The sequence below is a fragment of the Pungitius pungitius genome, chromosome 10 (genome assembly GCF_949316345.1).
Source record: "Pungitius pungitius chromosome 10, fPunPun2.1, whole genome shotgun sequence".
NCBI classification, from domain to species: Eukaryota; Metazoa; Chordata; class Actinopteri; order Perciformes; family Gasterosteidae; genus Pungitius; species Pungitius pungitius.
Window position 1 is genome coordinate 10,077,997 of NC_084909.1, and position 18,095 is coordinate 10,096,091.

The 18,095-nt window shown below is 42.6% G+C and overlaps 1 protein-coding gene across 1 annotated transcript in view; it reads left to right on the top strand.

Moving 5' to 3' along the window:
• The first annotated feature begins 465 nt into the window (after positions 1–465).
• epha6 (eph receptor A6) overlaps positions 466–18,095 on the top strand; it is a 114,003-nt gene continuing 96,373 nt past the window's right edge. The window contains exons 1-2 of the mRNA XM_037488578.2: positions 466–1,233; positions 15,731–15,795. Coding sequence (XP_037344475.2) covers positions 1,155–1,233; positions 15,731–15,795 — 144 coding nt within the window. The 5' untranslated portion in view covers positions 466–1,154. The remainder of the gene's footprint in view (positions 1,234–15,730; positions 15,796–18,095) is intronic.

An 18,095-nucleotide genomic window follows, 5' to 3' on the forward strand; every position in this document is an offset into this window, starting at 1 on the left:
ACAGTTCAACATCAGCTGACGTCGCAGCCATTCCTCTGTATAGAACACGGGGTTAAGTGTGACCCAACCAGAACCCCGCAGCATTAAAGTGAGGGATTCAAGGGACGATTTGCATTTGCGCTGAGTTAGTAATTTACTTATAAACCATCATATTGTGTAGTAATCAAAGACAAAATGTACGTACGCCCCCAAAGAATCACTGTGCTTCCAATAAACATTTCAATCATTAGATGACAATAATTAGACAATAAGAAGGGTGCAGGACCACCATGGTCTGTCGGTCTATTCTGATTGATTTAGTTCTATTAAAGTTATGTTGATTTATTTATTTTTATTCACCGAACCAAAGAACAAAGCTATATCAGAGCCTTTTGTTTTTCACGATCCACGGTAACAGGTACTAACGGCATTATCTCTCTGACGGGGTTCTACTTTACCCCACCGAGGTCCTTGTGGAACAATTTGGGAAGCCCTGCACTTGAACCAATGAGATAACACACACGCACGCACTCACGCGCGCGCGCGCACACCCCCCACTGCCTTGTCAGCTAACCCCCTCTAGTGCCGAGCACCCTGCACAGATGCACGCAGTCTCTCCCCTGTAGCTGCCGCCGGTGCTGTTCCACCGCCGCCGCACGCCGACCCTTCCTTCCTCCGTCCCCCGGCTCCCGTGATCCCATTTGGGCCGCTGCAGCGCACCGGGGGTTGGAGACGGCGAGCCGGCGGTCCGCGCCGCATCGCTGTGCCAACAGGATTCCCAAAGTCCGTCTCGACTCTGTGCGCGAAGGAGACGCGCTTTTTTCGGCGTGGACGTTTTTGCATTCTCTGTGAAAACAACGCAACATCGGGCACTGAAGTCCACGGGAGATCTGCAAAGTTGTCGCGAGCTGTAGGTGTCTGTCACCTGTCTGATTTTTTCTCCCCGTTCACTTCACGATATATTTGGCCACTTTATACTAAATCCTTCGGTTGCGCGCCATCGCCATCATCGCCGCTGCCCGCCGGTATGGATCCCCTCGTGTTCTGTTCGGGTTTCTCCCACCGGAACCGAATTTAAGGACCATTGGATCGGTGCTCGCGGAGGATCCAGCCGCGCTTTTTCTCTCGGCTAGAAGTACCTCCTATAAGGTCCGGCGGTACGTGTTGCAGCAGACATGACTTTTGGAAACAGATATTTGCTCGTTTCGCTCTTCCTTGGATTTTCCCTCACTCGCTTCAGCTCCAGCAACCAAGGTGAGTTGAATGTTGTTTTTTTTCCGCTCCTTCAAACATGTTCACGTGGAGACGGTTTGGTAGACGAACAGCACTACTGCAAGAAAGAAAGAACCACTAAAGTAAGAGACTCCTCAAAAGTAACGTTAACTGGGTTTAACCAATAAAAAAGGTTCCTACAAGTAGCGCGCAAAGGCATTGACGATTTTATCTGCAGTAATGTTTTATCTTTATTTTATTTTTTTAAATAAAATGCATTATCATATTGTCAAAATCGCACCCTTTGATTAAATGTTATTTCCCAGTGGAGTTCAACGGATTGCACCAGCTCCGTGTTCATCCCAACAGATAATGAAACGGAATACATTTTTTATTCAAATCAGCTGTTGGATCGACAAACCTGAAGCGGCTTTAATTACTCTGCGCGTTACACGCAAACACGACGATTCACGCACACGGGGACGGAAACGGACACAGCAGACAGTAAAACACACCAGCCTCGCATTGAATTCTGAGGTGGGGGTGTGAGTGTGGTATTTTCGCTGGGTATTTTAGACTGACATGCACACACACACACACACACACACACACACACACAAACACACACACACACACACACACACACACACACACACACACACACTTACACGCACAAAGGTTCTGAGCCTCCTTGTTCTTGGGAACGTGTGCACTTGCATGCGTAAAAGTGCTCTTCGATGGACATGATGAAGTAGCATTGCAAGCACAAGGCATTGCACCTGCACGTGCACTTATTTTGCATTGCACTTGCCTTTCTATGTCATTCCTGTGTGTGTGTGTGCGTGCGTGTGTCCCTCCGTGGCTCCATGTGCACACACACACACACACACACACACACACACCTATACGGGCAAAGGTGGTTTGTCAGGACATTTTCCCCGTACTTGCTCAAACCATGGTTTATGGGGACACACCTTTCCCTTTGTCCCAGAGAGTGCTAAGAACTATCAAAATGGTCCTCATGATGTAGGAAACAAAGCCTACTGTTCAGAATTAATTTCTGGTGAAAGAGTCAGGAGATCTTAAGACTTGACATTCTACAGGACTGTGGGGACGGGGCGGGATGGGGGCGGATTCTATCATGATGGCGACTTATAAAGACCACCCTTATTTATGAGGACATTACCGGTACACATACACAAACGTGACCAGACCCTTGGTTATGAGGACCATCGTGGTTTAACAGGACGTTACCAGTACACATACACCAACATGACCAGACCCTTGGTTATGAGGACCATCGTGGTTTAACAGGACGTTACCAGTACACATACACCGACATGACCAGACCCTTGGTTATGAGGACCATCGTGGTTTAACAGGACGTTACCAGTACACATACACCGACATGACCAGACCCTTGGTTATGAAGACCATCCTGGTTTAACAGGACATTACCAGTACACATACACCGACATGACCAGACCTTTCGTTATGAGGACCATCCTGGTTTAACAGGACATTACCAGTACACATACACCGACCAGACCCTTGGTTATGAGGACCATCCTGGTTTAACAGGACATTACCAGTACACATACATCAACATGACCAGACCCTTGGTTATGAGGACCATCCTGGGGATGGATGGCTATATACAAATACGTGTGTTTATCAGGGCCCCTCCCCACCACAAAATTAGACGGCTTTTATGTGAAAATACATTTATTGTAATGTATACCATTATCAAACATTAAATATTGGCAATATATATATATATATCTGCTTAAGTATTGCGTCAAAAGACACAGTAACAAGTGCAGTAAACTATACTGCTTCAAAAGACGCAGTCACAATTGCAGTACATTTTACTGAAAAGGGAACTGTACATTTTTCTCAAAAGTTGTACTGTAACAGGTGCTTTAAAGAGGTTTCTTGGACATATTCTCTCAAACTAAATTTCCCTTTGTGGACATGCGTCCCCTGTTCCTTACAAAGTCTCTAGCACTGCTCTCACTCCATTTTTTGGCCAAGTGTCCCTTCAAAATGTGGGCCTTGGAGTGTTTCATCACCGCAGACACTTCCATTTTTCTCTATGACTTATTTACATATCTTCATCTACATATAACACATTTTCCTCGTTCATATTATTATAAAGACAATTATACATAGGTAAGATTTTCATGTATATCGGCATTTTGAAAAAACAGCACAGAAAATGCGTTTTGGAAATACATTAGTTGGACAAAGCTGTATGTTGCGATTTTTGTGTGAAGCCGGAGCTGTTCATAAAAATGGCAAGACATGTGGAAAGATTCAGCCCAACCAAAACATTAGATTTTACCACACTGGCTCTAACTTATCATTAAGAGGCAAAAATTGTGGTGAACAATGTGGCTTTTTCATTCTTCTATTTCAAATTTTCCTAAACACTACAGTAAATGCATTTACGAAGAGTTTTTTTTGGTGTCCGCTTAAGTAGAAACCGTATCGCTGTAGTGCTACATTCAACAGTTACTTGGTATTTTTTTTTTGCAAACCCTCAAACAATAATAAAATAAATTAAATCTGATTAAATGTTGTGCGGCAGGGCCGATACTGCACTTTTGTAACTGCGACCCTGAGGGACAAGTAGTAAGGGATGAGTCCTACCTTTGGAGCTGGTGACCTCACCTCTGGTTTCCAGGTGAATTGTCTTTCCTAGAGAAAATAAGTAAAGCTTTATTAACCTGTACAGATGTATTTAACCTGAATTTACAGCAGAGTAGTAATCGGGTGAACGAGTAGTAGCGGTAACCAAAAGGAACAACAGCGCTGCATGTTGTTTACGAATTGATATAAATAAATAAAAACACCTCGGTCAGAAGTGAGGGAACCGTCAAGCATTCCACACATTCTCTGTCATTACCTTACTTGATGACTCACACTGATCAATCGCGATCGAACCTATTGGGCACCCCTGATTTACAGAATATAGAATAAACAAGGTATCTGAACTGGAGCCTGTATTTCACTGTATATACTTCTATTCGAATCCTATTTCACTAAATATACTATATACACACACACATATACTCTGTATATAATTGTATTATGTGCATTTTTTCTTTATTTAATATGTTCTTCTCTCTTTTCGTGTTTTGCATATTTCATTCCATATGGAATACTTTTATATTATGTTTACTATGTAACCTTACCTACGGTTACACACAAATTTCCCCTCAGGAGTTCTCAGGTGACCAGATTTAGCTTATTGATTGGTCCATTTAACTGGCAATTGATTGCCTGGTTTCAGACTTTAAGAAGAGCAGCGTGATAAAGTCAGATTGTGTTAATAAGAGTAACAAAAGGGAGCTACAGTGTATGGTCCAGAGTCCAATCTTATATGCTGTACTACTAATGGATACTATAAGACGACATATTCATTACATACCTCTTAATCCAAGGACAGGATGAGACTTTTCACCATCTCCATCATCGTCATTGTCGTCTGGATCTTCCTCTCCAATCGTTTCCGGTTCCAATTCATCTAAAGAAAAGCATGTTTGATGAGCACACTCACCCCATCCCATGACCTTGAACATACTAAAAGCACACTGCAATGAGAAAAATTTAAAGGTAGTATACATTTATCTTAGTTTTAAACGTTAAATCACTTTGTACTGTAGATGGTAACAAATATGAAGGTAACTCCAGGAAAGGCATGTGAGTGTTTGTGAAATGGTGATGGTTTAGCTCAAATTTCAATTAAGCAAAAAAGAAAACGTGTGTTTATGTGAAACTGATACTGACATTTACATGTCCAACCAAGCCATTTTAGACTTGATACTGGTCCTGAGCAGTCTTGACAACAATACAAAGCCAAGATAGATGCACTTGTGAATTCATGGTGGCACTGAGGATCCACAAATGTAAATATAGTAAGACAAGGAATGAAGATAAACAGAAAAGTGCAGTAGCTATAATACAATTAATAGCCATGAGAACCAATAGCCACTGAGCAATCCCCGGAAGTAGGCCGATATGTCAGGTAGGCCTTCCCCCACCCTACTCCACAAAAACCAGTACGCAATTTACAAAGATAAACTCACCATTTCTTTTTCTCCCAAGGCTGGAACCACTTGCTTGGGCTCAGGATTGGACAGTTCTTTGCAGGGTGCCTGAGAATGTACAGAGAAGATGCACACTGTTGTCATATAACTTCTGTAGCGGTTTGGGGAAGACTCGTTTCATGTCTGAGGTTTTGCAGTTATGAAGTTCTGTACATCGTCGCGTTTACAACTGTCCTTTGCGCTTGGCGTCGCTCAAGGCGGCGTTCCGCCCCAATGCGCACAGAGACCCTTAACCGTTGTCACAACAAACTGAGAAAAAACCCCGCACCCCTGAAAAAGTGTGGATTTCTTTCCCCCACATACAACTGGGTGACAGCCGTGCCGTCACCGACCCGTCAGCCGTACCACTAGGCCACATGTGTCAAACTCAAGGCCCGCTGGGCCACATCCGGCCTGTGAATGAATTATCTTTGGCCCGCATGATCAAATCTATTTACTATTGGAGCTGGCCCCCCGATATAGGCACGCATCACCATAATACTACAAATCCCACAATGCACTCTGTGTGTTGTTGCGCATTCGCAGTCCTGCGAAAGTGCGCCTCACAGTCTGTATTACATACCACTTGTGTCAACTTTCACCTATCCCAAGACCAACTGACAACTTTTTACTCGGTTAATTCTGTGGTTTTTCCCGTAAAATGAAAATACGAAGCGTAGCCGCTAAACCGGAAGTACGTAGATTTTTGCAGTAAGAATCGACGCAACCGTCTGTAATGACAGCGGTTACCAGGGTAACAAGAGCAGAAAAGTTCATTAACGGATATAAATAAATAATCCTGGTCAGACGGGATGTGTTAGCAGCAGTAGTTGACTACACTCGCTGCTCTTGGCTCTGATATTTATTGTTCACAGATTGTTTTGCTTCAGTGAGCAGAGACAGTTTAAGGAGACGCAGCGTAAACGTGTTCGCATCTCCACCAGCATGTGACAGAATACGTGTATTTAAACAATAGATTTAATCATATTGAACTGTCGATGTTATTTGTCTAGGTTACATATGTTGAACTCGCGCCCGTCCAGTGCAGTGCGTACGTCCCACCGTCAGCGAACCGTCGGTCGGCCCGCAAGCTCCCCCTGTCAGCCGTTCGCACATCGTCAGTGGCCCGCGTTCGGTCGAAGTCGGCAGTATCTTGCCAGAACCTGAAATGAGTTTGACACCCCTGCACTAGGCGGTCAGCGCCACCCCCCCACTCCCGGTCAGCCGTACCGTTAACCATCTGCTCGACCACCCCCTCCCCCCTTGAAGTTGTAAACCTAGGGGAAACACTAAGCTAATATAAAACCAACTTGTCCTCACAGAGCAGGTGTCCTCACAGAGCAGGTGTATGCTGTGCTCATCGTCTGACACAAAAGTGCCACTACTGATGAAAACACGATGGAAAATGATTAGTCAGGTTTGACAATTTACCTGCTGTCCTCACAAGACACCTTGACAAGACAGAACTTTCCTTTGACGACTATTCTAAAAACATGTCATTAGTAGGAAGTAGGCCAATATGTCCCCCCACCCTAATCCACAAAAACCAGTACGCAACTTACAAAGATAAACTTACCATTTCTTTTTCTGCCAAGACTGGAACCACTTGCTTGGGCTCAGGATTGGACAGTTCTTTGCAAGGTGCCTGAGAATGTACAGAGAAGATGCACTGTTGTCATATAACTTCTGTAGCGGTTTGAGGAAGACTTGTTTCATGTCTGAGGTTTTGCAGTTATGACGTTTTTTAACATTTTAACCGTCGATCACAATAACAAACTGAGAAAAATCCCCCCACCCCTTGAAAAAGTGTGGAATAAAAAAAAGTTCCCCCACAGGGCGACTTCGCTAAAACACGTGTGCGCATATGTCCGTATACGAGTATTCTAAAAACATGTAATCAGCTTCTGTTTAACTTTATACTTCTCCACACTTGAGGTCAATGTCAGACAGTCATGTCCTACAGTATTCTCCCAATGAGCCACATGTAACGTCTTGTGTGTGAAAGAAGAATACTTTCTAACTCATATGATTGACAAAATGCAGCTGGTTGACGCAAAATGTGCCCAAACCCATCTTTTGCTCTTAGAGCAGCTAAATACAAAAGCTAAAATCACTGCACTTCAGTTTTACTGGGACTTCAAGGACTGGTTAACTTCTAAAAACACATATTGGGGAATAAAAGGGAACATAAACTCACCATTGAGGGCCATGGCCAACAATAATCCCCATAGTTGTACGTTATCTCCTCGTCTGGAAATATCTCTTTCACAGCAAACAGGCACAAGTGTGGCCTTCCTCTGACAGTATTTTCTTTTACTCTGCAGTTGGGGTTTATGTGGTCATCATTTGCCAGTCGTCCAGTGTTCCATCCTCTTTCGAAGAGTCTATGCTGAAGGACAAATAGCCCAGATAAAAATTACATTTTGTGGGATTAAATATTTTCTTGTAGAAAAGATTTATCTCTGCCCAAAATGATGTGGTCCACGGCATCCTGTTCAGGAGTCTCTCCTCCTTCTCTCCATCATGTTTGCTGCAGTAGTTTTCAGAAAACATAGACTATTAAGTAATAAACAAATCAGTATATATAGATAGTGAGAATAGCTATGACAATTACATTAAGTTGGATAATTGCTAAGGTCACAGAATATAGTGCATTGATGAAGGAGCAGCAGGATGCCCAAAACTTATATATCCATAAGAGATGGATTTTATAGGTCAATTGGTCTTAATGTTACCCCTTTAAAATTACTTCTGCACAGATCACGCGCTATTCATAAATGGATCACTTGTTTGTCCTCAGTCTTACATTAAAGTAACAGTACTGCATCCTGCTGTACAAACCAGAGAAAATTAGCTTGTGAAAATGAAATATTATTTAACTGGAAGTACTAACTTCTGATAATGAAGTTCTAAATATACACAGATGCAAGGAGTTCCAGTAGATCACCATTAGAAGCAGTAGCCTTTAAGGTGCTTAACATTAATATATTTCCATATTAAACAGATTCATACAACTTACACCTTCTGAGTTTCTCTCTTTCACCAAACTAAGCCTAGCTAAGTTAACTTTAATAAATCAAAAACACTTTTTTGCCTTCTGCCTTGGTTTTTCTAATACACTCCAGCAATCACTACGGTCTGGTAGAAATAAAACCTTCATTTAACATAGTAAAATGTGAGAATTAGCCCACTCAACATGCAGATCTTCAAGGGTCTGAGCAGCAGCCCCAGCTCGGGTGGGGGTAGGTTGCGGGGGGTGTGCTCAGGCGGGGCTGATTTAGCGACCCTCGCTCTTCAGAGGCAAACGTTTAATTATCAAAAATAAAACGCCATTTGAGTTAAATTTAAATCTGTTAAATCAAGCACCTTAAAGCTTGATAGCAACTAACGTTAGCTAACGTTAGCTACGTTAGCTAACGTTAGCACAACTGGACCCGGATCCACGGCTCGTTACAACATAGACAAGTTAGTTAGACATAGCAACCGAAATACCTACAGCTTTCACTGTAGACACGGTTTATTTAATGCATCGTTAAAATATTCACTTACCAGTTTAGTTAAATTGAGTTGATAGAGGTGACTCTGCCCTCATGCGGAGTAGTGACGATCGCCGCCATTGTTTCTTCATTGTGAGTTGAGAACTTGGCCGAGGGCTCAACAGCCAATCACGGATCAGAATCACCCTGATTGACGTCAAGTAGAGCCAATCACTGATCAGAGTCTGCCTGATTGACGTCAAGTAGAGCCAATCATTGATCAGAGTCTCCCCTAGGCAGTAGCCAATCGACTGACGATACACTGATACACTCCGCAGTAGAAAAAAAAAAAGTAGTGTCGGATATAACACACTGTGAGCACACACTGTCATACACTAGAAATCGGGTAAAACCGAGTTATGGAGACATGCCGAGAAAAAGCGGGAGGTGGTCATTTACGGCTTGATAAGCGCGGCTGCAGTGCTTGACTTGTGAGGACATGGCCTTTGTCCTCACACATCCGGTATGTCCTCATAGAGTAAGTGTGTAAACAGGTGAAATGTCCTCATAATCCGGAAATACCAACACACCTACACACACGCTGTTGCAGCATCAGTGAGGTTTAAAATAGTCTTATTGATTTTGTGCGGGACACAGCTGGATCCCCCCCCCAGGTTATATTTTATTGTTCTCTTAGTTCAATAAGAGTGATTCCATGTTCCCCATGACAGCCTCACTCTGTGTTTTTCTCTGCCACAGATTGAATGATTGAACTGATGTCTGCTTTCTATTGTGCTTTGCTCTGTCATATTGACCGGGCCCGACCAGCTTCTTGTCCTCTGCACAGTGGTGTAGTTCAGAATAGAAGAAGAAAAAAAAAACCTGATGATAAGTCAGATGACAAAGAAAAGTGTCTCATCGGGGGCTAAGGGGTTTGTTCTTTTCAGCTTGCCAGATCCAGATTGTTTCTCAATGTATTGCTTTCGCCCCGATCTTCTCAGGTTTGTGCTGCGTGGCTTGTTGAGGTCAATTTAATGTTGGGTTTACGTGGTTGTCGAGGAGCCCGAAAGTGTCTTTCTCGACCTTTGCACCCGATTTATGTTGAGATCCAGCAACCTCATGACCATAAAAAGGTAAACAAGCATATTGTTTTTCTTACACATTACACAGGGTCGTTTTAGTGCAGTTTGATACGCATGAACACAGCAAACACAGCAAAACATAACTCAAAAAATTGGGGATTTCACAGGCGAAATTGGGCGAGATGTCAACCGTTAGGAGAACAATAAAAACCAATCACCTTTTGCTTCTCGCCTGTGTGCCTCCGTTCACGGCAACACATCAGACAATCCCTCACATCAACCCTACTGGGATTGCAGACAGTTATTAACAAAGCTCTACTCACTCACTGCCAAGTTTGAGCAAGCACCAATAGATCTCTTCCCATTATCTTTACTTTTATTAGCCTTTTTTTTCCATTTTCCCTCCCTTGTGAAGTTGGCAGCAGCTATATTTATTATAATGACGTTTACAAGTCTCATTTCCTGAGCCCTTGAAGATTGTTCATACCAGCAAACAAGAAGATGTTTGTGTTCGACACTTCTTACGTTGTTGCGGTTTTTCTTTTTTACTGACGGGGATTCAGGCATAAAAAAAAAAAAATCATTGGAAAAGGGGAATAAGTATATTTTTAGTAATACATCTTAAAGACACACTGCTGTATTGCTACAAGTTTAAAGCCATTACTACACATTAGAGGAAAATGTTTATTGGAACAAAAGGATGTAAAAATAAAAGCTTTTTGCATTTCTCTACGTGGAAGGCCGGGTAAAGCTTTTGCTCTTTTTGGCATCACTGCTGTAGAATGACAGGGTGTCACCAGCTCTGTGCTTTCAAGGGAAATCAATTATCAGTATATCCACAGTTGCTGCAGAAATGTTCACTCTGCACCTTTGGCTCTCAGGCCACATTGCATATGTCGAAGACTTGCATAATATGTTTCAATATGCATGCATTGGTGTTCATTCTGACCACTATTTCAGAAACAATTTGATATTTTTCACTCTCCTAGATTTGTATTGCTATATGTACAAGGTTGTGCGTTTACAAGCAAACTATGTCAGGGCTGTAAAAGTTTCTTTCCTACATTAATTGAAGCCTGTGCTCCTACATCTAATAAAATGTGCTTGCACAAAGGTCCCCTACCTCGAGATATTAAAAGCATTTCACACTGGGGACGTGTGTGTGTGTGTGTGTGTGTGTGTGTGTGAGGGCTCGGCTTCCTCAAAAGCAACATCCACTTCATACTTGACACTTGAAGAAAATAACTTGCATCAGTCATGAATAGTCAAGCAATTATAATTAAGGAAATGCTTCATTTCTTTCCATTGAATTAATAATGGAAAAACTGGGAACTCCACAAAAAATTCTTATTGAAGACTAATTCAAAGACATCATTGCATGTTTTGTTCCTTCTGAAAGCAGAGTGAAAACATCTGTTTTCATTCCCGATATGAGCCATAACCGCAACATGCTTGCGCTCGACATTGAAGCAGCAGTTGAGTGCTGAATGGACAATTTAAATGTTGATTAATTTCCTTCACCAATCTCTCATTTACAAACACTTAGAGCGCAGATGACACCCCAGGTACCCCTTTGGTGCCAGTTCTGAAACACTCAGTCAGGGACTGCAGCGACTGACAAGTCTCTTTTAGGAGTCATGTGACTAGCCGCCGACATGAAAAACGGAGGCTAAGCGGTATCACACTTCACACAGGTAAAAGTCCTCCACCAACCATTCCACACGCCTTCAGCAGACTTCTTGTTCTCAAACACCCCATCAGTTTCATTGGCCATCTCATAATGATGCCGGTGAGCTTTAGACTTTGAAAGAGCAGTCGCTGTGTGTCAGACGCTGGAGGCCACGGAAGAAGATGAAGAAGAAGAGGAACCAGATAGAGTGGCTTGATTTGATCTTTGTGGGGAATGGAAAGCGTGTTAAAAAGTATCATCATGCCTGTTGGATTTCCTTCGCTATGGATGGTCTTAAACAGCATATCATCCAGCCTCTGCAGTGGATGATATGCTTTGTTTACACCAGTAAATGACAGCATGCAATCCTCACTTAAACACTCCCCGAAATCAATTTTCCAACTGTCTGTTCATCAAATGCTGCTGTTTTGTCTTTTAGAGCAAACCGTTCACTTGGAATCGGTTAAATGGCATTGAAAAGCAATAGTTTTGCAGGATTTCTCAAACGAGGTGACGACGTAGCCTAAACACCTGCAGACAGCTGGTGTCACTTGTGTCTGGAACGCTCAAACTGTTCGTAACACTGGTGGAGGCTGACTTTTGGGTCTTTTGCGCAGACTGTAGTTATTTTCAGGTGTTTGTGTGGCCTGAGAAGCCTGTAGGACAGACATGAGATGTCATCATTCTGCTGTAGCTCCATATATTTATGAGTTGGCCAGCTCATGTTCTATTTATATCCAACCAGTGGAAGTCCCAAAGGACCCTCCGCTCCAGGCAGGGTCTGTGGGTGCCTCGCTAAAAGATAAACTAGGGAGAGAGAGAGAGAGAGAGAGAGAATGAGTACATTTTGCAATGAAAAAAGCTTCTTTAATTAAAAAATAGTTTACTGTTCCATTGACTTATACAGTATGCCATAATGTTGATTTAGTTTGTCTCCTGGTCTGGCTAGTTTCTTTCTTGTTAATGGTGTTACGCTTAAACTCTTTGTGTCTTTTCATCTGTAATGTTTCCTGTTTGCTTCCCTCATGCAATTCTCCAGTTTTCCTCGCAACTTTTCTGGTCCCAATTCTATTGAGAGGGCCCATCCCCTGTTGTCTGTTCAACAGGCCGGGACACCATTTTTTTAAGATGCACGACTTTCTCTCCAAATATTTTGCACAACTTCTCCATTAAGATTATATTTCTTAGGCGTTGTAAAGTTTGACAACAAGATTTTGGGCCAGCACGGCAAAGTTCCCTGTTGGATACGTCTTCACACTAATGCTCCTCAGCTGTTTTTTTTTTTATTTATAGAAAAGGGAAGTGTGAAACTGCTTACTGCACTGAGTAACACTGCCAATTCCAGGTAATTAGGCTGTCCGCCAGGGACCGTGCTGCATAGTGCTTACCTGCCCTCCGTAGTCTAATGGTGTCCATTAACACCATTGTATCGCCAGCTAGTCGTCCAGCACAGAAAGAGAAGGAAATATTAAACTAACCACAAAGATTGGAAGACTTATTTTGTTGGACAGGATGGTCAAACAGTGTAATCACCTTGAATCATCATATACATCATTATATATGTCAATGGCCGTTTTTCAATGATTTTCACTACATGATTTAGTATTACTTGAGGTTTTAAAGGTTGTTGCAATAAACAGAAGACGAACTTGGAAGGAAGTCTGAGAAATAGAAATTCAATTATTCCTCAACAAAAAAACTACAAGGCCACTTTGAGAGCACAGACCTTGACCGCTGTAAAAATGCTCTATCTCGCAAATAACAAAAAACTAAAATTTGAGTATTTATCTCTATGATTCAGATGCCCCGCTTTGGCTCGTGCTTCACCCTTCTTCCAAGTTGGATGCCAATCACACGGGCTGCCAGTCACTCACACAGAATATGGATTACTAGAGATGACATTTCTATCGCACTTCCATTTAAAAGGGAAATCAAATTTCTCTTCTTCAGGAAGCACACATAACCATTATGTTCCAGAATACATTGTCGGGCACACTAAGAGTTCCCGCTCCATTAACATGACCTCAGCAGCTCATTGCTTTTACCTCTCCTTGCATATGTCAATGGGTTTTGGTTTGTAGGGCAATGAGAATGAGGGCAAACAAACGTCTGCTCAAGTGGTAAAACATGTACTTAATATTCCAAGAAGCTGTATTTATAGATTATTTTGTAGTTTTTTTTAATTGAATAATATAAACTCAATAATCATTGTTATTTAGAATGATCCGGTCTAACATTACTTTTCTATATTAACACTGGCTAACATGTTTTAAGCATACTGTTTGGGTTCACTCTCTCCCATCATTGACCCATTGTGTTCAGCAGCAGAGTTCTAATAAACCCACTTCAGACTCCACAACTTGCATAACTAGTCAATGGTTTGGTAATGCATATTATTCTTAAAGGGGATGAATGATTTATAACTTGCACTGCCCCTAGTGGCCAAAATGGAATTGAACTCTTGCTAAATCATTTGGCAGCTGTTGTATTGGCAGATACTATATTTGTTAGAGAGCAGCTTGCGATGCAGAGTCACAAAGGCCCAGAATAAGTAAGCTTTTTCTGCAATTGTTCTATATATATTTGCCTGCTGAACAACATCTCAGGGGTCTTGCATCCTGGATGCTCGGATGTCGTGATACACTTGTTTGGCTCCTAAAAACAGGTGTCGCTGCAGCGTGTCATATACCAGTTCTCTGAGATGAGTCCAAGAGGAGCGGCATTCAGTTGTATATGACACACGCGCACAATGAAAAGCTCAGTGAGCAGATGCTTGGACAATATCTGTCAACCACGCTCCATCAAAGGTGTACTGGCTCGTAGCTCCGGAACAGAGAGAATCAAAACTGTCTCTTCCCTCTGCAAGTTTGCCTTTATCTTGTCAGAGCACCTTCACAGATATCACTCAATTTGCAAAATATCAGCGTCAGTTTGCAAATGATAATACAGAACAATTGAACTAATGCTTCCTCTCAAGTGCATCCAGTGGTTAAATCTATCCATCCCAAAGCAGTCATGTTAATAAGGAAATGTGTGGTGGCTCCTCAAGGACACTTACAGGGCTCTAAGTGGACAGTCTTGACTGACACTTAAAAGGAAGAAGTCAAATACAATACAATAGTTCAGACATCCGTGTTTCTACAACAAATGTGGGATTCGCAGCTTGGAATTTAAGATCTAAATGAATGAACGGCTTTCTAAGGACCTAAGTTTAAAGATGGCATTTTTGACGACTCGCAGCACGTGAGATAAATGATTGGCTCAAACACTCTTTAGTCTGCTGTTGTATTTTGCACAGCTATCACTCTGGCACTGATACCCAGTTGGGTTCCTATACCCGCATCCTGACTCATCCACACTTAATTAGGATATAACTATCTTTACAAACACTGCGCATTTGGCCCATTTGACCATGTGACTGGATGGGCTTGATGTAATATGTTTGGTTTTAGAAAATACATCAAGATTTGTGTCAACTTTCTATTCCCTAATGTTGTCACAACTTTAGGTAAAAAAAAAGTTTTTGGGGATTTAAGTGGAGATGTATTGGAATCACACTGAAGGTGAATCGAGGAAGCCGTGTGTGCTCCTTTTCTCTGTAAAGAGGCGCATTCCTCCTGAATTATTAAATATTCTGTCCTTGAGACTAAGACACAAAATATTGTCGTGGATGGAAATAGTTTCAGTGCAAAATGTCCTTTCAACACCAGGTGCAAGGTCATGCTAAACTCCCAGTTTAATACCACTGTGTATTAATATCACTGTACTAACGCTCTAATTTACATACCTAAACACTATACCAGAATATAGATGAATACTCAGCATGGTGAAACACATTTTTCTCATGGAATGAGAAGAGTAAAGGGTAGATCCCTCCCTGGTTCTATGTCTTGAAGAGGCTCAGTCCCGGGCAGAAGGAAGCGTATTGTGTATGATGGGATCAGGCCAACGCTGGGCAGCAGAGGGAATGGTCTGTTTGCACCAATACAACTGTAATCCATCAGTCCCCAAATTATGTCGCAAGTGGGGGAAAAAAGGTTGTATACGCCGCCATGCTCATAAATATTCATCCGGGAAACTCATTTCTGCTAATATTGCTAAAAACGTCTAAATGCTCACGCTTATGACTGATAATTCAATTTGCGTGTTAAAATAGGAGTGTTTGCGTTCTGACGGATTGCTAACGCTTGTAATTTCCTTCTGCCTTTTTTTTTTTTTCAGTCGTGCTGCTGGATACGACGTCTGTGCTTGGAGAGCTCGGATGGAAGACGTATCCTATAAACGGGGTAAGGAGAACTTCTCTTTCCTCTACTTACTTTCCAGTGACGTCAATTAGGTCGATTTTTTAAAGGTTACAATGGGTAGCTGGGATCACTTTCATATTCAGTTTTTTTTTTTACCCCTTTGTCCAAATGGGAAAAACTGTAACTTGGAGAAAGAGAATAAGCCGGATGCTGCTCAATCTTCCCCTCTTAATTGTTTATCTCCTTTTTATTTTACTGACTCTTGTTTGCCAAAGAAACGCATGTATGAGTCTGAGAAATCCGTAGTGTTCAAGTCTACCTTTCATCTCAGTTCTGTCAGCTTCTTGAGTGACTATAACAGCACGGCCTGTACCATAGTCTGCACTTTTGCCGGTCAATTTCCCAAAAGGTTATTGCTCTTTTTGTTTTTGCAGTAAATGCCTGCAGCTCTTCAAAGATATCTCGTCCAACCGAAAATCCAAACTTTTGAAACTGCTGCAAGTGACAAACCCGAAGGTTTGATAATGATGAAATATAGATGGGCTGACAACAAGATGCAGATCAAAACCTTCATGTAGCCTCAAAACTTTACTCTGTTCGTGTCCTGTCAGAATACCTGATGGGCTGATTGAAATTGTCGTCTTCTCGTATAGTGAACAACAAATCCAACTCGTTTTCTAACATTACTGTGCTAGTTTTATTTCCGTATCTAATTCAAGATGGAGACTGATGACCGGATCGTGGCTATCTATTCATCGGTGTCCACGCAACTCCGTAGGCACTTCTTGTTTGACCACGTCCAGCTCCCTAGTTTCTCTCTTTATACAAGAAACAAATCCACGGTTTATTGCCAGGAAAATGCCTCGGGCTTTAACCTTCTTTTATGTAGTGTCTTTCAAAATGTCAAGTGCTCCACTCCATGAGGTTACTGCCGGGTGCTGCAGCTTTGATCCGTGTTTTATCTTATCGGTTGTGTCTTTCTCATGACATGATAAGTATTTATAAATAAGTCGGTTGGGCGGAGGAATCGTGTTTACAATGTTGTTTTACTGTAGTTGATTATGTCTTGACGGCCATAAAAAAAAAGTTTGTTTTCTTCTGTTATTTTTAATTTCGGGGTATCTAATGCTAAAATCCCACGGCTCAAATGAATGACCCGCAGTGCCCTCAACACAAAGTTGAGGAAAGATAGCATGTTAGCTAGCTGAAAATCAAACTTTTAAGTAGGGGTTCATTTTCAACTCCCTGTTCCGTCCACCTCTCACGTCAATGTGATAATGCAAATTGTTATCATCAGGAATGGCAAAAAGAAAACAGACAAGATAAAGACAGGCCCGTACTGTGTTTGGCAGGGCCTGGCACTATGGGTCATTTATTCTCCATTTCCTTTTTTGAGCTATGTGGTGCTTACTCCATCCTCCACTCTCCTTTACAACTCCACACTCGCCACACACAGTCTCCCTGGGTTTGTAGCTTGACATGATCCTCTGCTGGAAGATCCCTAAGGTCCCCACCCCCCCCCCCCCACCCCCTCCGCCCCCGAGCCCTTCACTGTCTCTCTATCTCTGCCTGCGAGGCCCTCGGTGGGCCCATATCGGGGGTTTATGGAAGTGATTACATCATGTAGGTCGTAGTGACAGCCGCCCACAGCATTAAGGAAAGAGGAGACAGGGAGGCTGCTGCCTCCATGATTAAGCTGTCAGCCCGCTACCGTCCTCACTCATACGCCAACCACCCCCCCCAGATTCGCCATTAATATTTAAGCAATCGAGGTGAGAGGCCCGGAGGGAAGGTGTGGAGATCTGGTGGAGGTAAAATAGTTTAAATCCCCCTCACTACCATGGAGCCAGCAGGAAGAAGTCATTCCTGACCGTATTAGACACAGCCTGGTATCAGTCCCACACAGCAGCTCACCGTGGAGCGGCCTATCGGAGTCGCACACTGGTTTGAGTCCCGGATGCAAACTGCTGTCAGTCAGTCCAGCCCAATGAAATAATTCAAACGGGTCCAACATGATTACCCCAGTGATGAGTTTAGCCAGGAATATGGCTGGTCGTATGATGTGAGTTTGAAGGTGAAGTGGAAATTGGGTGTATTTATGGATGAGGTTTTTTTTTAATCAAAAGCCAGTAAACAACCCTTGTAAAGAGGAGTAAGGTGAATGGTTTTGTAGAGGAAGGTGAAACCCGGAGGAAGCGCACGCAGTGGGGGCCTGCCGGCATTAAAACGCAGCACGCTGTGGCCTTCTTTACTTTGGTGTTTTCCCCCGTGGTCAGCGCCTCGCCAACGCTCCCTCTCTCATCCACTCTGCACAGTCCCAACACGTGCCCTTGAGCAAGACA